At 41.1% G+C, this 22,630-nt stretch overlaps 1 protein-coding gene across 1 annotated transcript in view; it reads left to right on the top strand.

Annotated features, from left to right (window-relative positions):
- Positions 1-2,834: 2,834 nt before the first annotated feature.
- hectd2 (HECT domain containing 2) overlaps positions 2,835-22,630 on the top strand; it is a 92,031-nt gene continuing 72,235 nt past the window's right edge. The window contains exons 1-3 of the mRNA XM_052027298.1: positions 2,835-3,124; positions 4,136-4,336; positions 19,152-19,281. Of these exons, the coding sequence (XP_051883258.1) occupies positions 3,011-3,124; positions 4,136-4,336; positions 19,152-19,281 (445 nt within the window). The 5' untranslated portion in view covers positions 2,835-3,010. The remainder of the gene's footprint in view (positions 3,125-4,135; positions 4,337-19,151; positions 19,282-22,630) is intronic.

Here is a 22,630-nt window from a genome sequence, read left to right as displayed (position 1 = left end):
GACTTCTTCCAACTTTTCCTGGTTCTGATTAAAGGTCATCAGTCTGAAACATTAACCCTGTCTCTTTCTCCACTGATGCTGCCTGACTTGCTGCATATTTATTTTAAATCAGAGTCTTCCAGTCTCATCAGCATATTAAATGTTGGTAGCCTCTGGGAGTGAGTTAGCCTCCTGTCCCTTGGCAACCCATCTCTGACAAACCCAGGTTAGTGAGTTGGAACTAACTTCCCCAATATCAGCTTCCCTGGAACTAGCCCCCACCCCCACCCATTCACAAAACTATATCCCTCTGGGCAATAAAATTCCCGTCAATGTCCCTGGTATCTTTGCCACAATGACATTTTGGAATTCAACAGAAGTTATTCTCATAGAGTCACAGAATGATACAACACAAAAACAAGAGCTTGGTCCACTGAGCCCATGCTGACCATCAAATATTTTTACGTGAATCCTACCCTCAGCAATTTTATCCTTTCCACATTCCCAATTAACTCCCCCAGATTCTACCATTGATCTACACACTTGGAGCAATTTACAATGTCCAATTAACCTATCAACCCACACGTATTTGAGACATATGTGGAAATCGGTGAAACCAGAGGAAACCCATACAGTTGAAGGGAGGTCGTGCACACTCCCCACAGACAGCACCGGAGCTTGGGATTGAACTTGGGTTGCTGAAGCTGTGAGGCAGCAGCTCCATTAGCTGCACCGCTGAGTGATTGTCTCTGCACTTGTACTTTTGTATTCATGGGATAGAATTGCTAGCAACATTGGCCAACAGCTTGTGAAAGGGTTCCAAAGGCACTAAATATGATTTGTGAACTACTGGATTCCTATGTTGACTTCTTGGATTAGTGCAGAATGTCGGAGGCAGTTGCAGCAGTTCTTCTGGTATAAGTATTTCACTGGGCTGTGGCCAGTTACCCCCAGAATGCCTCTTGGCTGGGAATGGGAACGCATCTCTCTGACACAGAAAACTGACCCAGAAAACTGACCCAGAAGTACAACCTTCTGGCCAGTAAAATTTCTGACTGTAGAATAGAATTTCTTCCTTCAAGTCATTGAAAAGAGTTACAGTACTGCATGAATTACTTTAGAAAACTGAAATGGTTTATTTTATGGCTCTGGGCAATCTTCTGTCATTATTCCAGCCATCTTTGATATTGTATGCATCAGCAGAGTTCACTTGTGCTTCTCCCTCTAAAGAGATCAATATGAACAATTAATAGAGGTTCATATTAGAATGAAAAATTGGTAAATTGTTTTATTATTGTCATATGTTTCAAGGTACAGTGAAAACATTGTTTTGCATGCCATCCATACAGATCATTTCATTACAACAGTGCATTGAGTGTCACCACACTTCCGGCACCAACATAGCATGCCCAAAAATTCCTAACCCGCACATCTTTTGGACGTACAGGTTAGGAATTTTTGGGCATGCTATGTTGGCGCTGGAAGCGTGGTGACACTTGTGGGCTGCTCCCAGAACACTCTACGCAAAAGATGCATTTCACTGTGTGTTTCGATGTACATGTGACTAATAAAGATACCTTACCTTACCTTATAAGGAAAACAATACCAGAATGCAGAATAAAGTGTTACAGAGAAAGTGCAGTGCAGATTGACAATAAGGTGCAAGGCCATAACGAGGTAGATTGTGAGGCCACGAGTCCATTTTATCGTACTAGGGGACCATTCAATAGTCTTATAACAGCAGGATAGAAGCTGTTCTTGAGCCTGGTGGTACGTCCTTTCAGGTTTTTGTATCTTCTGCCCAATGGGAGGAGGGAGAAGAGAGAATGTCCAAGGTGGGTGGGGTCTTTGATTATGTTGGCTGCTTTATCAAGGCAGCAAGAAGTACAGACAGAGTCCATGGAGGGGAGGCTGGTTTAAGGCTCACTTGTATGTCATGACTTCCAAACAGTTCAAGGTGCTTCACAATTTTGCAAGCAGCCCGTGAAGCACCTTGAAATTGGCAGTCTTGTTTCTTATATTCTGCTGTACTTAAGGGGCCGGACCAGCAATTTGTACACGACAAGCTCACACAAGTAGCAGTGGGATAATGACCAGATTATCTATTCAGGTAACATTGACTTTTTTGCAATTCTGAGATCCCCATGACAGCAATTTAATGTTTCATCTGTAAACGCTTCTCAGCGGGGTGGTTCATTTGATGAAGGTGGTGCCATGATTTGATCTTTATACACCCACATTTTGTCAAATTGGTCAGCTCCTGATTTGGAGTTAACCAATTCCAACAGTCTTTCTTGATCAGTTTTGCCATCTTCTAATCTATTCCAAGCATTCTTTTATTAGTAAGGCCAACATATTGATGTCTAATCTGAGTACTGTAATTAAGGATGGGTGGCTAACTGGCAGGAGCCAAAATGGGACATTCCCATCAGTTCATTTTTTTGAACATACTTTGTCACACAATTATTTTTGAGCTCTTAACATTGGCAAATTGCCTTCCTTTGACTGTATTTCATAACTTCTCCATCTTAAGACCATTAAAATGTTCTGACTCTTCACTAAGAGATCATTTTAGATTACAGATTTCTTCTTTGCTGCACTGCTTTTAGCAAAATGAATGACAGTTTCCTTTTTAACCTTTTAATGGCTAACTTCATGGTTCCTCTGTTTATTTAAAATATAATTAAGGATATTTGGACAAGCAATCACCCAGTGATAGAAATTTCAATAATACCATAATTTTAGGGCCCTTTGTTCAGATGATTAGTTCTGTCTTTAGTTTTAAAAGCAGAAAGATTATGGCCTAATTAAGAAGGACTTTTTTCACTTCTTGAGGTTTCAATAATCTTCCGGCACTCACTACCTAGGCTATAATATTAAATTGGTTCTTGGATAAAGTACTAGGTATTCTGCTGACATCCGTGGAACTTTACACATTCATGAAGAGAGAGGTGAGAAGGGCTGAAGAGAAAACACTTCCTTTTCAAAACCTGCACCTACCCCAAAACAATCAATAGTAATCAAGCTCAGTATGAGAGGAACCATAGGTTCGGACATTCGGTGCACATTCTCAGCTGAGGAGCCATCGGCACGAAATGGCATTGAGGCAGAAGATCTGCTTCTATTTCTTATCTACTTATTGAAGGTGCTAAATAAATGGAAGTCATTGTTGTTATGTTTGCGTGTCAGTGACCAAAACTATTTTTCAGTTATGTCGCTGTTGGTTAAAAAAAAATGTGAATTTATTCTGTTGCTAAACATACACAATTGGTGGCACAGGACAGCATAGTTGGTAGTGTGCAGTCCTCACCTGAGGCACCATCTATATAGAGTTTCCACGTTTGATCTGTGTCCGTGTGGGTTTCCGCCGGGTGCTCACGTTTTCTCTCACATCCCAGAGCTTGGTAGCTCAATTGGCCACTTTAAATAGCCCCTAGTGTGTTGGTGAGTGGCAGAATCTGGGAAGAGTTAATGGGAATGTGGGGAGAATAAAATGAGTTTAGTGTAAATGGGTGCTTGGTGATTGGCATGGACTCAGTGGGCCGAAGGGCCTGTTTCCATGCTGTTTTACAATTAAGAAGCGGTTAGCTTTAAGTTTACAAACTAAAATTTTCATCAATTTATCATCATAAAAGAAAAACATTGAACAAGGTTAAGGCACCACCCTCAATGAGTTTGGCAGGTTGGTCAAATGGTCTTCAAGAAAGGTAGAACTGAGTCACAGCCAATCCTCCAAATGACCAGACAGTTCAACGTGGTCCGGAATCACTCAGACCTGCAAGTGCTATCCATTTTTACCTTCCTTTTAATATCTAACCTTCCAGAATTCAATGCAGATACCTCTGTGATGGATTCGCATCTTGCGTGAGCCCTTGATGCTTACCAATCTGGTCGCTAACATGTTTTTCTCTACGCCTACCATTACTGGTACAGCTGCAGGTTTATGGGCAACTTTAAAACAATAACGTGCATTCCCTCGTTGCAGAGACTAAGTCTTGGCTGGCGAGCTACTTGCATTCTTCAGTATTTTTCTCATTGCTTCTGATAAATTGCACCTGGGTCTGTGCGACTGGAGTGGAGAGTTTGCTTCCCTCCCACTCCTGTTCCCAGGGAGCTGGAGACCTGCGGGATTTAAAGCGCTGCCGGTCTTTTTCAGCTTCACTGGGTTGGTGTGGTGGTGGCTACCTCGTCACCCCGAGCTGGGGAGGCTGCGACTCTTCGTTGTCGATCAGAAAGCATGAATGAAGAGCGCTGGAGTTCCTCGGACTGTGCTGAAGGCAGTGGGCGAGAGAGGGAGAGACTTCCAGCCATAGCGACAGCCTCTACAAACACACAGCCGTCCGCTGCGGCGCCTGCGGTATGTGACTCTACAGCAGCAATAGCCCCAGCCCGCGGTTCGAGCAGTCAGTAGTCTCTGCAAAATGCTGTCGTAATTTGTCATGAGATTAAAGAGTTGGCACAGGGCTGCTCAAAAAAAATCACAGCAATCTTTCCACAGGGGGACGAAAACTGGATCCTACATAAGTTTTTCTTAAAATTTCACAAATATAATTTATTTGTTAAATGAAGCCCTAAAACAACATAAGGGCTGAAGTTATAGTTTGGCACCTTTTAGAAAAAAACCGAAATATCACTTGCTCCTTCAGTTATGCCTTGCTAAGCATTCGATAACTTAGCATTTTTTAACTTGAAGAAAAACCTTTCAAACCATCACAGCGAATATTAGCTGCGTGAGACGATTTTAAAAAAATAGTTCCGTGCAAAGTTGTAAGACTTATATTGTGATTTTTTTTTATTTCGATCTGTTTTGTATACAAGCAGTTCATTTGATTGTCGTTTAATGTTCCAGTTATGACTTTGGCTCCTTTTAACTGGCTGCAAGTATACTCGTAACACTCGTTTGGAATTTATAAACCAGTGTTTGTCAAATTAAGATTATAATCTGCAATTATGTACAGTAAATGTTATTTCATACTATAATGGGAAGACACGGTATTCTGGCAACGAAGGGCCATACCTCTCTATCTTCGTTACAAGACTATTTGAAGTAGACTATTTGACCTGCGGACGCACTTTGTGTATTTTTTTTCGTTACTGATCTCGAATCTTCTAATTTGTCCATCACGATCAGGTTATGGGTGTTGCTTTGTAAAATGACACAGAATAATTTGTATATGCTGGTGATTTTTGTTTGTAGTTACAGGCTACACCTTAACAGAAATTGTATTTTATAATAACCTTAACGTAGCTGGAGGTTAATCAGACAAACATTAACTCGGAGCTAAAGGAGGTGATACTAAAACATGGGGCCAAAAGCCTGGCCAAAGAAATAGATTTGCAGGGGAAAAATGTTTGCTTGTATATATTTCTTCATGGACTGTGTCGGTTGTCATTAGGCTATTGTTACTTGCCCATGTAAAAGTGCTAGGGGGACATCTTCTCAAACTGCTGCAGACTACATGCTGAAGGTATGCCCACCGTGATGTTAGTTTTTGGGTTCCACGATTTAATCCCAACAGTGATGAAGGAACATCAATATATTTCCAGTTGAGGGTGGTGTGTCACTTGAAAGAGAAATTGAGGGAGGTACCCATTGGCATCCTACTTCTGTTCTTGTAAGCAACAGAAGTCAAGGGTTTGGAGGTGAAGTTGCTGCAGTGTATCATGTTGGTGTTACAAACTGCAGCTTGGTGTGCTGGTAGTGGACTGAATGTTTAAGGTGGTGGATGATGTTCCAATCAAGGCGGAAAGCTCAGAGGTAATTGGGCCTAGATGGCCAATGTTGGGACAGAAAAAGCAGGTGCAGAATTGGAAGAATGCAGAAGCCCTTGGAGATTTGTAGAACTGAGGAGATTACAAAACAAAGGCCAGGAGATGAAGGAATTAGAACAAGAGATTGACAAATGTCAACTTTAGGTTTTCTTGGACCTAGAGCCTGAATATGTCTGCACTGTGTTGATTCCAAACAGTACTCTTCTCCAATGATATTTACCAAATGACACACTGAAACAGGTTAAACGGGACTCTCCAGATGAATCGTGATGTACCAGAATCAATTCTTTGCATCCAATGTACTGAAAACATTTTTGCTCTACTCGCATCTGGCACAACATTCTCCATCTTCACTGAGTAGTTGTTTTTCTTCAGAACTCTTCTTGGGTCTCTTGAGTCTAAGCAAATTCTCAGCCCCCTGCTCAATTTCTCAGCATGTATCAAGCTGGATACCAGATGGATGTGTCCATAGGGCTTCCTATCTGTGTCTAAGTCAATCTTTCCAATTCAGTTTTATGTTTCCCCTTAAGTCACTAGGACACATTTCCACTTAACTAGTACTAGATGCTTTTTACCTTCTGACTTCCCTGCCTGCTGAAAGATATTGCACTTTTGCTAGCAGTCTGTGCCCCTATAGTGATTGTCTGCATTGAGAAATATTCATGATCCTGCTGTAATGTACCTTCATCAGTCCCATCTAATGTGCTGTAATACTTCTAGGTATGGGTGTGACATGTTTGTGGTCCCCTGCAATGAAATCCACGTCATAGCTCTTGATTTTGAATTCATCATCTTCAGAGACTGTTTCAGTAGGCTTTATTGGTGTATTGACTAAGAGCACATGATTCATTGGTTCATCTGCACTGCCTGGAGATTGCTTTGCTTTGGGAAACCATTGCACACTACTGTAGAATCAAATTGGTTCCACTTGCATTAACATTTGGTTTTGGGAGATCTAGTGAGTGCTCCTTCCACAGAATTGACCTAGTTTGTTATCTGGGTACATTGTTTTCAATTGGTACTCTAAATGAGATCCCATCCCTGTCTCTTTATAGATCAGTTTGTCCAGTCCATGGACTTTTGATCGCCTCTTCATCATGCAGCGTTTGTAGAAATGACCTTTAGATCTTCAATCCACACTCTCGTGTGCATTTCTTTTACAGCCACTCGTGTTGCTGTCCACAATAGAAATAACATCTAAGTACTCATGGCTGTACTTTCCTCTGGCAGTTTACCCTTCACCACATGTTCTTGCTTCTGATGGCCATCATGCATTTAGCCTGGATTTGGATAACTCTGCACTTTACATGTCTCCTTGCACTTTTCTGGAGATACTCTGCCCTGTATAATACCTGTTTCCTTTGACAGAAAGGCCAGGTTCCAAAAACTGGTTTTCTGATGTGCAAGACACCAAAACTGCAATCACCTGCTTACAATCTTAACTCCTTTATGAAGTAACTAAGGATCCTCTCTGCTCCTAGTTAAGTAAAGAGCCAGTCATATTTAATTGCTCCATTTCAAGGTGGTTTACAGTGTATCCAATGCCTTCTCCAGTGTCTTATTTTGAGGGCTTTATGGTATGGGTACAGTGGCATCTTTAATTTAATCTTGCTGAAATTCATCTACCATATCCAACTTGATATGTAGTATTAACCCTTCCTTCCTTTGTCTCCATTCTTTAGGCAGGTTACTTTCCTGAAAATCTAGTGACTTCTGCATAGTACTTATTTCATTATGTACTGTCTCAGTTGAATCGTACAGATTGGTCTCTCTTGGTGTATGTCCCTGTGTTATCTTAATTGGGAGAGATCCGCTGTGGCATTTGGTATTTTGATTTGAGTGTATTTTTAAACTTCTTCAACCAGCACTTCTTGCACCATGTCACAGTATCTCCATTATTCATTCTCCAAGGTTGTTGCCTGGAATGCAGAGCATGCCTTATGAAAGCAGGTTGAGGGAACTCTGCCTTTTCTCCTTGGAGTGACAGAGGATGAGGGGGGAACCTGATAGAGGTATATAAGATAATGAGAGGTATTGATCGGATGGATAGTCAGAGGCTTTTCCCCAGGGCTGAAATGGTGGCTACAAGAGGACATAGGTTTAAGGTGCTGGGGAGTAGGTATAGAGGAGATGTCGGGGTAAGTTTTTTTAATTTACTCAGTGGTGAGTGTGTGGAATGGGCTGCCGGCAATGGTGGTGGAGGTGGATACGATAGGGTCTTTTAAGAGACTGTTGGATAGATACATGGAGCTGAGAAAAATAGAGGGCTGTGGGTGAGCCTAGTAACTTCTAGGGTAGGGACATGTTCAGCACAACTTTGTGGGCTGAAGGGCCTGAATTGTGCTGTAGTTTTTCTATGTTCTAAGATACTGGAAATAATTGGAAATTTAAACTACAAACAAAAGTACTTCATTCATGAAACAACTCAGAGGCAACTGACCCTTATAGCTATTTCTCTGGGGAAGATAAAAACCTCTATCTGGAACCATTGTCATGAAATCCTGTTGTAACTTATGCCAGTGTTGTTTGCAATAAACAGTATAAAATGAATTATTGCCCAGCAATCAATATGACATGTATGTCACAGATTCAAGATGATAAAGTATTGTTCCTGGATTAATTAAAGCAAAATACTGCCAGCAGAGTCCCCATTTGGCAATGGTATAGCATTGAGACAAAAGAGGTACAGAAGATGCAAAGATACCCGTAATCCTTCAACTTTCTGTGACCAGGATTTAATGAAAGAAAAACTTCATTCTTTTTCAGAATTCAACTGATGTAATGATTCTTGGTAAAGAATTCTCTGTAGAAAAGGTTGGGCTGAGGTCACCAATGGTTCATGATCAGGGGGAAAAAAAAAGCTGTGATGCCAATGTCAGGAATGAATTTCCACTAGGAGTGACTGATAGTCTTGCATCAGTAAAGTTCATCACAGCATAGAAATAATTCTCACATGCTCAGTGGTGTAAACTACATGGAGATCAGAGCTATTTGGAAGAACACCATGTGTTCCCTTGATTGCATGAATCATCCCTTTAGAACCGGCTTAGAACACACACATTACCCTTGAGTAAAGATGTTCACCCAGAAGGAAAATGCAAATATTTCATTAAGGTGATTAAACAGAAAGACTGAGTCACAATTGAAGTCTTCCTGCCTTTTTTTTCCCCAAGTGCAGTTAATGTTTTTAAAAATATCTCTGCTTAATTTAATTCTTCTCCAATATTCAGCACCTTGTGAGAATACATTGTTTTTGAATATATAGTCATTATATTTTTTCACTTAAAGAAAATTGATGTGATAGGATACTTCTGGAAATTTAAAAGCACAGTCAAATATTCAAAGTAATTAAACATCATTGCTGAAATTCAGCCTAAAAGTGAAATGTCATGACAATGAGACAGGGCTGCAGCCACCAATAATTTCAAGATGTGCACTATTTGTTAGCAATTGAGCATTCATGACCCCAATTAAGTGATCAAAATCAATTAAAGGGGAGGAGATTTGTGACTTCAGACAGTAAAAGAAGATGGTAAAATGGCAGGCAAGTGGTCCAGAGAAGCTTCTGTGGTTTTTTAATGCAGTCTTAGTAGCAGAAAGAGGAGATGCTGTCTGCTCCATACCCCACAGACAGTAAGCCTTCAATGCAACTCCCTGGAAGGCAATAAGGAGCACCTGTTATGGCTACAGTACCATTTAAATGTACAATGATCACACTGTAGTTGTCAAGATAAGGATCTTCCATTCATCCCAATTATTAACTAAAATGAACTACCCTCCAACCTAGTCCTTGCACGGGATTTGGGACTCCATGCTACCACTCAGACTCCTCTTGACCTTCTCAGCTCCTTCTCCACTTCCCCCCCCACCACCAATCTCAACCTTCAATCTCCCCACTCATCAACGCTAACCTCTTCAGAATTAATCGTCCCAAAAGAACATCTCAATCTGTCCACTCATAGTCAGAGAACTGCAGAATAGCTGCAGGCAGCTTGCCAATGAATAGAGGGGCACTTATCAGGAACAGTGCCAGTCTGTGCCTGCTGGAAGGAACCCTTCAAAGAACCCCACAACCATGACCCTATCCTTGATATGAGATCCTTGACTCTATTCCACAACAAACTATTCAGTATAGGATTGCCTCCATCCCCAATCAACAAGAAGTCAAAAGGCTATAAGCTACCTGAAACACAATAGGGCCTTAGGAACAGAAGGATATCCCTGTTGAAGTTAAGACATTTGGTGGAGGAAAAAGTTCCAATGCAAATTCATAACTTCATCTCCAGCATCTAGGAAGAGGAGGGGATGCTAGGGACATCAGTGGTGCTCTAATCATGGCCATCTTCAAGAAATAACACAATTATGGTAACTACAAAGAGGTGTCTCTACCTTGGGGAACATTATCACCAGGGTTCTCCTCAATTGCCTTTTCCCAGTGGCCAAAGAACTGCTCCTCAAATCATTGATCCCTACATCTAGAGCCACAATGGATATGAACTTCATTGTATAACAACTCCAAGAGAAATGGAGGGAGTAGCATTGTGGCAAATCACCAGGAGGACAGAAGAAACAATTCAAGGATTTTCTCAAAGTTACCTTGGAACAAGTGTAACATCACCATTGCTGCATGGGAATCCCTGGCCCATGATCATTTGAAATGGAGAAGGAGCTTGCATCACTTGTGGACCCATAAGGTCATAGCAATTCAGGTCAAAATGAAACAAATACAAGATGGAGATGAACTTTCTGCGGGCAGCCAAATTTGAGAACATGGGAGCCAAGAGTAAATGGTGGAAAGAATGCACCACCTCCCCAGCTACCTACACACTACCCCATTTGTGGCAGAGTTCATTAGTCCCACACAGGCCTCATCAGCCACCTCAGAACCAGCAGAACTGGAGCTGACCCCAAGGACTGCTTAATATGGACCCCTCTCAAAGTTCTCCTAGCCTATCTCTCTCTCCTACAAACTCTTGCACTATGCTTCTGCACAGCTCCTCCTCCTACACACTGCCACTCTCCCAGCATGATTCTCACTTCCTTGCAGAACATCCCTACTACTCAACCATGGCAGGTGTTGTCTCTTTCTTAGTTAAATGTACCTGTGCTGCTAGTTGCTTCACTACTGCTACCTTAGCTGTGTGGTTCAGCATTGAGAGAAGTTTGCTGTTTATTTACCCTCTACTCTTCTCATGCAGAATGACAGATGTTGTGGACAGTGGGTTTAGCTTGGGAGAGGCCCTTGGTGCCCTCATTGAGGGTAACTGAAAGCATGCCAGTGCCATCACCATCCAGAGAAACAAAGGACTATAGATGCTGGAACCTAGATGAAAAACACTATAATGCTGGAGGAACTCAGCAGGCCAGGCAGCATCCGTGGAGAAAAGCAGGTGGTCAACGTCTTGGGTCAGGACCCTTCTTCAGGACTGAAGATAGGAAAAGGGGAAGCCCAATATATAGGAGGGAAAAGCAGAGCAGTGATAGGTGGACAAAAGAGGGGAAGCAGGGTGGGCACAGGGTGGTGATAGGTAGATGCAAGCAGGAGATAAATGATGGGGAGGGGAGTGTAGATCCACTGGGGGATGGATAAAAGGTAAGGGGGGGTGAAGGGCTAGGAAAAGGAAGAAGCAGTGTGGGGGGGGGGGGTGGGGTTTGTGGGGAAGGGAGTGGGGATTATCTAAAGTGGGAGAATTCAATATTCATGCTGTGAGGCTTCAAGGTTCCAAGATGGAAAATAAGGTGCTGTTCCTCCATTTGCGCTTGGAATTCTCCTGGCAGTGGAGGAGGCCGAGGACTGTTGTATCAGTGATAGAGGGGGAGTTGAAGTGACTGGCAATGGGGAGATGCAGGTCACGGTTACAGACAGAGCACTGTCCACTCTTCTTGCACCCTTAACCACCTGGATGTGTATTGCTGATCAGACCCCCTGGCTCCAGTGAGCTGCTGTAGTCGGGCTGTGACGGCACAGCCACCTAGAGTCTGCACCCTGGTCATCTGGAGTGTCCTTGATGGGGGAAAGAAAGCAGCCTTCCTCCTCCCCAACCTGTACCCACTAAGGAAGGACCTTATAGGACACTAAGATAAAGCAGAACTGAATCAAAATACTAGGGGTTTTCAGAGGGCAATTCTTAATTCTGCAAGTTAACTGGGGTCCTGAAAATAAGAATTGAGTTGTTTGATGAAGTTTCCTTTTCTGGATTTGGTGCAGTTGTGGATGTTTGAGGAAGAATCCTGAGATTGCTCTACAGGAAGTCAATTAGATGAGTGGAAAGTAGTTTGAAGGATGGGGCATTTGCTGTAGTGCAGTTGAAGGGAATGTGCAGGTGATGTATTTTTGCATTAGTTTTTCTGCTCTTCTATGGAGGGCATAAAGGACTCTACTTAATACTTAGCATCCATGTTGTAAGGCAAATTTGTCATGAGTCAGGTGCTGGAGAGCAGACCAGTCTCACGAGAACCCCAAAACCAGCTTCCGCCCCAGCTTTGATGCTATAATGAGTTGATGTGTAGCTTCAGTGTGAATTCTGGATTCCTGTGGAGGACCCTGACCCAGAATGGTAACCAACACACTTCTGCCACCAAACATAATGGGCTCTCAGTCATTCATGGCATGTATAAAGGATGGGAAGGGGACAATTTAATTTCTAAGCCATTGTCTGCTTTGTTCTTTCAGATTTATTTGAAAAATAAATACAATTGTGTCAAACCCACACTGAATAAAAAGTGGCATTCTCTAAACATCCTATCTCACAGCATGCACTGACACATGGAGCACAGATTTTTTTGTTAGACTGTCTGAAAGTGAGATATGGCTTCATTAATAAGATACTTCATTCACTGTTGTCTTAGGGATATAAGAAGTTGGCAACATTAAGTACCTTAACTTGCGTCATTACTGCTGTATGCTTTTGTGAACCGTTCGATTAAATATACTTTGTAGCTATGACACAATGTGTTGATTTAACTTTCCAGAATCCTTTTCAAAACTACCTCCCTTGTTATGATTCTTCCTCACCTATATCTTTTCTACCACTTAGGAAAACATTCAAGGGTGGAAAAGCTGTTCTTGGCTGCATCTGAAAGCTTAAAAAGCTCTCTAAACTACCCATGTTTGTTAAGGTTTTTTAACCATTAGAATGCAGTGGATCCAAAAATATTACATCTGCATTCCTCTTGGACTGTAATAAAGGAGGTGTGTGACAGTGTGAAATAATGGCCCTGGATGCAGGAAGACTTGCCCCATTATAATGGGGGCATCAATGTTGAACAACTGATTAATGGTGCCCAAGTTGCAGGAAATTATCATAGGAGCAAGTATATTCATTATTTGCACCTCTCTGCTAGTTGGGGTTTTGTACTACTTGTTTTCCTTGCTTTGAGTTTGACAACTAATTATCATAAACCAGCTCTATTAAAATCAATGGCAGGATTGAGTGGGCTATTATAAAAGCCACCAAAATTGCCATTACAATTTAAATGTTGCATATGGCACTGATATACAGGAATCAAATGAACCCCATTCACAAAAGGCAATAGCATTCTGTTGCTTAATCAGAACTAATATTGATCTGCATAGCTAATGGAGCACTCATATTTTCTTTGAAGGTTTACTTAAATGCAAATATGAAAGTAATTCTCAGACTGCTAAATAGTGTAATTAGAGAAAACAGGATGATTGTTGAAGCCACGTGAAATTGGCCTCCTGGGATGAAGTTTCCTATGTGCCTCTGAAATCACTTTCCGTTTTCACTTGCAGCTAATGGACGACTCACCTAAAATCAACAGCTTGTGAAACAGTGTACAGTTACAGAAAGTTTCTTTAATCTTGTGACAATATTTATTCAATACTTAATCCCAGTGATTATATGTAACTAAATAGTACTTAACTAAGATTGCTATCTCCGCTTGGACTTTGTCTTGAGATTCTTCCACATGTGTTTGTTGCACTCTTCAAAATGTAATTTTATTTATTTCACGCTCAATGGCTAACATCTCATTTATAAACCACAGGGAAACTGAACTTTTTTTTGAGGGGTGGTAGATGCTCAAGTAGCCTCTCTGAGACCTCAGAGCAAGCTCCCATCTGCCCCAAGAGGCAGACGTAATACATCAGGTAGTGCTCTGAAGAACAGAGCAGTTATCCCTAATGTTCTGGCCCATATTTAGCCTTCAGCTGACATCACTACAATAAATTAGCTGGTCATTGTCGCATTTGCACTTCATGGGAGCTTTCTGTGCACAAATTGACTAATGGAACAGTGACTACACTTCAAGTACCCGAGTATTTCATTAACTGTAAAGCACTGAAATGGCCTGGGGCTCTTTCTATTTATGACAAACTGGATACTGTTCAAGCACAGTGCAGCTTGATTATGGAGACACATCTGTTTATTACATCATGGTCCTTGTAATAATGGCAGCATTTCTTAATGTACTTGTGGGAGTTGGATGTGTTTTTAAATATGAGTGGATCTCTTTCAGTGCATGGCTATTTGTAACAAAGGCAATGGATCAAAATATTAAAATCTGATTTATTATATAATATGTGAAATTTTCAAAGGTAAATGAAACAACAAATGTGGTAACTATCCACAATAACACTGAGTAGCATTGAACTTGCATTACAACATCCAGATAAACCATCTTACATTTTGAATTTGCAGTCATTCAATCAATCAGCAGAATTTGTACATGGAATTATTTGTTTCCTATGGCACCAGTAGCAACAATTAGGAGATTGATTAGCACCTTGGGGGACATCCACATTATTGTAGTGCATTGGCAACTCTGTGACAACATCATCCTATTGTATTATTACAAGAACTTACAGTTGAATTGTTTCTCTTTTCAAAATGTTTTATTTTATTTAGAACAAGTATTTACTCATCCTAGTAATATTTTGCCTGGGTTGAAGGGGTTTCACTGGAATAAAATGCACCTGAGGTTGGAGCAGGTTTAGGAAAGGCAAGCCATGACTCGCTCTAAGAATGGCTATTCTGTTACAAGCTGCCAAGTGTGATGTACATTCAAACTGAACTGAAATACAGGCCAAAATCTTGCTGCCTATTGTCAGAGGTCCCAAGCAAGACGACTGCTGTTTAAATGCTCGAATGTTGTATGCTGATAAGTACGGAAGACTAGGACTCTCTGATGGATTCAGGATGCTGAATATGTCATTTCATTCCATCACTATTCCACAGCAGTAGAAACCAGTCTTGCTGGAATTCTGTTGTGGAATTGGCTCTCTGATCCTGTTCTATGTTGGGATCTCACTGATTTCAATGGTATTGCACAGCTATGGCTTAGGAGGTAAAGTAAAAGTAAACATTTTTAAGATCACAAGACAAGGGAGCAGAAGCAGGCCATTCGGCCCATTGAGTCTGCTCCAAGGAAAGGGAAAATAGAAATGAGGAATGGGGGAAAGAAAGGGGGGAAAAAAAACTATTCTAATCCCAATTTCCGGCCTTATCCCCATATCCCTTGATATCCTGACTATTTAGATATCTATCTATCTCCTCCTTGAACGCCCCCACTGATCTGGCCTCCACTGCTGTACGTGGCAAGGAGTTCCACAAATTCACCACCCTCTGGCTAAAGAAATTTTTCCTCATCTGTTTTGAAACTGTACCCTCTAATTCTAAGATTGTGTCCTCTGGTCCTGGGCTCGCCCACCAAGGGAAACAGCCTAGCCACATCTACTCTGTCCTTTCCTATCAATATTTTAAATGTCGCTATGAGGTCCCCTCTCATTCTTCTGTACTCCAGCGAGTACAGTCCAAGAGCCAACAAATGCTCCTCATACGTAAGCCCTTTCATTCCTGGAATCATCCTCGTAAATCTCCTCTGAACCCTCTCCAATGTCAGCACATCCTTCCTAAGATGTGGGGCCCAAAACTGCGCACAGTATTCCAAATGAGGCCTCACCAGTGCCCCGTAGAGCCTCATCAACACTTCCTTACTTTTATACACTATACCTCTTGAAATGAATGCCAACATAGCATTCACTTTCTTTACCACTAATCCGACCTGGTGGTTAACCTTTAAGGTATCCTGCACGAGTACCCCCAAGTCCCTTTGTACTTCCATGCTTTGGATTTTATCTCCTCCTAGATAATAATCTGCCCACTTATTTCTGCTTCCAAAGTGTACAACTGCACATTTCTCAACATTGAATCTCATCTGCCATTTCCTTGCCCTCTCTCCTAAACTGTCTAGGTCCCTCTGCAACCTTCCTATCTCTTCAATACTCCCTACTCCTCTCCCTATCTTGGTGTCATCTGCAAACTTAGCCACAAAACCATTTATTCCATCATCCAAATCGTTAATGTACAAGGTAAAAAGGAGCGGTCCCAACACCGACCCCTGCGGCACACCACTAGTAACGGGTAACCAACCAGAACGAGATCCTTTTATTTCCACTCTTTGCTTCCTGTCAACCAGCCAATGCTCCACCCATTCTGTTATCCTACCCATAATTCCATGACCTCTCATCTTATTAATCAGTCTCTTGTGAGGCACCTTATCAAAGGCCTTTTGAAAGTCTAAATACACAACATCTACCACCTCTCCCTTATCCACCCTACCTGTGATTTCTTCAAAAAAAACTCCAATAGGTTGGTCAGGCAGGATCTTCCCTTCACAAAACCATGTTGGCTAGGACCCATCTTGCCTTGCACCTCTAGGTATTCCGTAACCCCATCCTTGAGGATAGATTCCAATAATTTTCCCACCACTGACATCAGACTAATAGGTCTGTAATTTCCTTTATGCTGCCTCCCACCTTTCTTATACAACAGAACTACATTTGCAACCCTCCAGTCCTCCAAAACCGTGCCGGAATCTATCGATTTCTGGAAAATTATCGCCAATGCCTCTTCTATCTCTAAAGCCACCTCCTTCAGAACCCGGGGATGCATCTCATCCAGTCCGAGAGACTTATTTTGGTTCAGTTAAATAGTTTTTTTGGATGGTGTTGGTTGACATTTTTATTTTCAAATTACTTAACTTTCAATTTTAATTATTTCAACATGTCTGAAATGCCAGAGACACTTTAAAAGCAATTTCAAATATCTCACGGATGTGACAACTGCCATGTTGAAAGTTTTTTTCATGGAGTGGTCCTATCACCATCCACCCCACCCCACTGGAGTCTAAATGTTTTGGATCAATTAAATTGGCCCTTAATGATCCTTCTATTCCAGACTAGGTAAGTACAGGCACGAGGAAAATTCTGGGCAGGGTTAGTGGATCAGAATTTCTGGTCTGGTAACTCTTCATACCACATGATGTTTAATAGATATAGTTTAGATATGGGATATGCAGTTATTGCATTTAAATAAAAGGTCACTTTCCTTTCTTATCTGAAAACCTCTGATTAAGCAGTGTTGTAGCAGTGGGAGGTGGTGTCCCACATTAAGTGACTGGAGTTCAATCATTATCTTGGTTGCACTCTACATAGTTTGAACATTCTCCCTGCAATCACATGGGTTTCCTCTGGGTGCTCCAGTTTCTTCTCTTCCCCCATCCCAAAGATGTGTTGATAGGCTAATTGGTTACTGTAAATGGATGAGTGGCAGGAGAATCGGGGTAGTTGATGGGCATATAGGAGAGAGTAGAATACAGGGTAATAAGTGGGAGAGTGGCACTGATGGTAATGCTCTGAGACCCAGCATAGATGCAATATGCCTAAAGGCATACTGTGTTTTATGAAACTGTCATCTGTACCTTTGGTTCAACTTTGCATCCTGGTTGTGTTAAAATCCATTCTGAATCTACACTCTTCCACCCAAAGGTTACAACTTTTCAAAGAATCACATGGATATAGTCAACCCCAACCCAGCTCCATCAACCTTGGGTTTAAGCATGACCCTGAGTGCTGTCTGTGTGGAATTTGAATGTTCTCCCTGTGACCACGTGGGTTTCATCTGAGTGCTCTGATTTCTTCCCACGTACGAAAGATATATGCATTGCTGGTTAATTGACCACTGTAAGAACTGTTCTAGTGAGTGGGAGAAGCTGGTAAGAGTTGATAGGAATGACAAATAGTTAAAAAGGCAAATGGGGAGTTTGCTCTTTATTGCAAAGGGGTTGGAGTTTAATAACAGGAGGTTTTGTTACAATTGGTAAAGTTACACCTGGAGTACTGCACACAGTTTTTGTCTCCTTACCTATAGTATATAGGATAAAGTAGCACTGGAGACAGTCCAAAGGATGTTCACCAGGTAATCCCTGGGATAAAAGGTTTGTCCTATCAAGAGCGGCTAGACAGTTGAGGTTTGTATTCCTTCTTAGTTTAGAAGAATAAGGATTGATCTTATTCAGACACAGGATTCTAAGGAAGCTTGACTTGGTGGATATTGAGATGTTTTCACTAGTGGGAGACTCACTAACAAGAGAACATATTTGCAAAATAAGGGGTAGGCCATGTAAAACTGAAGTGTGTAGAAATTTCTTCTCGGAGGATAGTGAATCTCTGGAATTCTCTGACCCCCAGGTGTTAGAGGCTAGATAACTAGATATATTTAGGGTGGGGATAGTTAACTATTTGAAAGATTGAGGAAGAGAAGGCTGTGGGGAACTGGCAGAAGAGGAGTTGAGGCCAGCATCGATCAGTCATGATCAGATTGAATGGCAGGGCAGGTTTGAGGAGACTGGTGACCTACCCCTGCTCCTATTTTCTTGTGTTCTTGGAATGTGGGTTGAATACAAAACAAAAGGTGATTAGTGCAAATAGCTGCTTGATTCTCAGCATAGACTTGGTGAACTGAAAGGCCTGTTTCTTTTCAGTATGCCTTATTCTTTCTCACTATTTTTGAACTTGATGGGGGATTTGTTATTAAGCATTTCCTGATGGCTTTCCAATTTTTTTTTAAAAAAAGCACATTCTTCTGATTTTTGTCCAAGGAACAATTCACAATAAAAATATAAAGGCTCTTGCAATTTTTGCATCTCTGAACCTTTATTTTGGTAGTTATAATCTCACTCGGGTGTCTATTATTTGATAAAATATCATTTGGAATACTAGTTATGGGGGTCCAAGAATAGTGCATTGAAAGTGACAATATGTCACCAATTAATTGATGCTATAATATTGTATTTTGAACTAGATACATTTCATGTGCAAATTGGGTTAAGCAAAGTTCTATCAGTGCTACAATACTTGATCTTTCTCATTAGGTATTTCCCCTTGTATTTAACTGGTCAGGTTTGTCTTTCATTTATTTCAGTTGTCAGATGATTAAAATGTAAAACTTTAGAACTTAAATTAGTGATCAAGTAACTCCAAAGAATTTCTGCCAGCTACAAATGTAATCAATTATTAATGAAACACTGTAAAAAGCAGTTGTAAGCTCTCTTTCCAACTGGGTTTAATCAGGCTATTTCTGCTTGTCTTGTTGCAGGGAGCTGAAAGAGGACCCAAAGTCCAGTTTCCAGCTTTTAACAGCTTTATCTCCACGATCAACCCGAAACAGGAAACCATCGGTGCCATCAGTTCCGTCACACAGCCTGTCTTGCATAATGCTAAATATGGTAATTTAATACCTGCTCTCAATGATCAGTGCTTGTTGTGAGGTTATGCTTTAATCTGATCAGCACCATTTTACAAACAAATCCAGCTATGCTTTCCAATTTTTTTTTTTACATTTTTGAATAGTATTTATGATTCTTGGCACCTCCTTTATCGTTCTTATTGCTCCCCCCCCCCCCCCCCCCCCCCCCCCAAATAGGTAGTGCAATCCATATGAACTGTCCTCGGCTCACATCAGTCTTGAGGCTGCTAGCAGAAGCATTGGCCTGAATTATACTTGCCTCTTGATGGTTAGAATAAGCAACAATCTAGTGCAAGTATCAACCACAGCTGCTGCTGAATCCAGAGGTGAAGTACAAGTAACCTTAACTGAGGGACAAGATGCACTTCACACCTGCCTCCTTGACTTTTCACCAGCCATTGTCGGCAGAAGTAGAACGACCCCATTCAGTTAAATGAGGTCACAATTCTCAATTTTAAACATAGGTGCAGGTATGTTTTTAATGTTGTAGAACCTGAAGGTATTTTTAAGTAAATATTTTTAGTAGGTTTGTTTGAGATTACTTTAAGTGTCTCTGATCATGGACATTTAAGAGCAATTCAAAAAACTTTGACAAGAGTGAGCTGTAAAATGACATCCAGACTGTCCAGAGGCAGGATCTCAAGATCTTGTGGACAGCTTCATCTCCTGGGTAGCCATGTTAGTGGATGGCCAGTACCACTGGACCTTGGGGGCACAAAAATGTGTGCAGCCATGGGAATAGTACAGGGAATGAGTGTGGGGGACATGCTGGTTGAGCACATTAAAATAAGAGCTGTTCAGCAGCAATATCTGATGGTGCTTTTTAACATAAAGGAAAGTTTAGTACTCTTTTCCTCATGCTATTGAGGATTGTAAACGTTACAGAACAGGGATTTTTTTTGCTGGGTAAGATTTTAAGGTGGCACAGCAGCTAGTGCTGCTGCTTCACAACTTCAGGGACCCAGGTTCAACCCTGAGCTCGGGTGCTGTCATTGCAGAGTATCACATTATCCCTGTGACTGTCCATTTCCTCCAGGTGCTCTAGTTTTCTACATCCCAAAGAGGTGCTAGTAGATTAATAGACCACCATAAATTACATCTTAGTGTAAGTTAATGGCAAAAAAGAACCAAGAGGAGTTGAAAGGCATTAATGAGATAGTGAGTAGCTGAAGAATTGGGGAAATAAGAGGGGGAATGGAACTAAAGGATTGCTTCCCAGGAGCTGACATGGGCCTGTTGACCTCCATCTACGTCATTACAAAGCAGTATTAAACATTGTGGAACCAAACTGGAGTAAAATACTTATCACTCATGATCTAATTAAACAGCAGATGGATCTTGAGGGACAAAGAAGCCTACTCCTGATCCTGTATTTCTAGAAATCATTGTGAAGGATCAGATTAATGTTTATTCCTTTAAACTGCAGTTATTTAATGTTTTTAATGTAGTTAGGTTCCACTGAAACCCCAAAGAATTTACCAATAGTAGAAAGCTATATTGGAAGGCCAAGTGTGCAAACCTGCATAGTTTCCACTTTAAGTTGACAAGAGGGTTTATAATGAGGGAAGAAATTGAGAGGAAGTGCTGGAAACAATTAGCAGGTCAAACAGCATCTGTGGAAAGAAATGGTTAATGTTTCAGGTCTGGCACCGTTCTCTCTGCAGGTCAGACAGCACTTTTCCACAGATGCTGGTTGACTTACTGAGTATTTCCAGCACTTCCTGTTTTTTTTTAAACCATCCATCCACAACCCTCAGAAGCTGATATATTGTGACTACATTTTAATATTTGATCTATTACTGACAATTTAATCGTAAAATCTACTGTAGTTTGCAAAGAAGAATTGTTAGGACATTTTTTTCAGCAATGCAGATCAAGTAGTTCAGGGAGACATTTAAAAATGATGTACTTGTGTTCCATCTTATTGAAACATATCAAGGTATTAAAATGACAAGTAGCTGTTGATATTTCCACCAGTAGGAGAATCTCAAATGAGAGGACAAAGTCCTAAGATTAGGAAACCGTCATTTAAAACTGAGATGCTCAGGAACTACTTGTGGAGGGTGTTGAATCCTCAGAATCATCTATTCTGGAGGCTAGATCATTTGGAGCATTAAAGAGGAAGTAGAAACATTTTTGAAAGGTTAGGGCATTGAGGGGAATGGGTATAGAAGAGGAGATGAGACTGGGACAGATCAGTCATGATCTTGAATGGCAGACTTGAAGGGCCAAATGGCCCATTCCTATTTATTATGTTCTTGCGCTGTCTGGCAGGATTGTACAGCAACTTGGATGGTTTCCATTTTGGGTGGACATAGGACTTCAAAATAACACCTCAGTAAAGACTATCTTCCACATGGAATAGGAATAATGCAAAGGACAAATAGAATTAGTGGACAAGAAGCAGAGACTTGCAGGAAATATAAATCCTAAGTAAAATCTTTCCTATTTATGACTCCATTACCTTGATTTCAAAGTTGACCTTTAAGTAATTTCAGATTGAAAATAGCTTATTTTTCTCAAGCAGAAATTGTAAGTCTTCAACTCTTGTAACTTTTCACCCCAGCATTCAAAAAGCTGCAGTTTTTTCAGACCTCTGTAATCCTCTTATTTAATAACTGTTTTATGGTCTCAGCACTTGCGTGCAGAATGTTTTTCAAGAGTTGAACAGAACTGGGTTGCAAATGAGGTGGAAAAGCTGAGGTTGGTAGAGTTCTTTACAGTATAAATTGAACACTTTATTGGAGCAGTTTAATCGTGTAGCTGCAGCCCTGCACAAAACCACTAAAGAACTATAGCTGGCTGTTGGAAGGAATGTTATCATCAAAAAATATCCAGCAGTATTTTATGAATGGTCAAAAAAAATAAAAGGAAGTGGAGATGAGTCATTCTGTGCAAGATGAACCATAGTTTGATAAAGGTGAGTTTTCAAATGGTTGTAGAAAGAGGTGAAGGAGAGTAATTTCCATGATGCAAGTTGAAAGGCACTGATGATAGTGAATTGGGAAGACCAAGGGGCTGGGGGTGGGAGAAGGAAGGTTGTAAGGGAGGGCAGGAACTAACTTGGACCTAAAGTCATAGGAAGTGATGTGAAGCTGAAGGAGATTTCAGCAAGGTCTTGGATCCTAAAAGAAGAATTTTTAACTGGGAACCAATGTTGGCCAATAACTACTGGAACATTGAACACAACTGGTGTGAACAGCTGAGTTTTGAACATGAGGAAGGAGACTAGGGCAGCTTTAATGGTGCCAAGAGAATTTTTGAGGAGGGTGAGCTGTTAAAATAAGTAAATTAAGTGACCAAAACCTGGCTTCAGTGTGCCACCTTCA

The sequence above is a fragment of the Pristis pectinata genome, chromosome 12 (genome assembly GCF_009764475.1).
Source record: "Pristis pectinata isolate sPriPec2 chromosome 12, sPriPec2.1.pri, whole genome shotgun sequence".
NCBI classification, from domain to species: domain Eukaryota; kingdom Metazoa; phylum Chordata; class Chondrichthyes; order Rhinopristiformes; family Pristidae; genus Pristis; species Pristis pectinata.
This window is presented reverse-complemented; position numbering and strand designations above follow the sequence as displayed.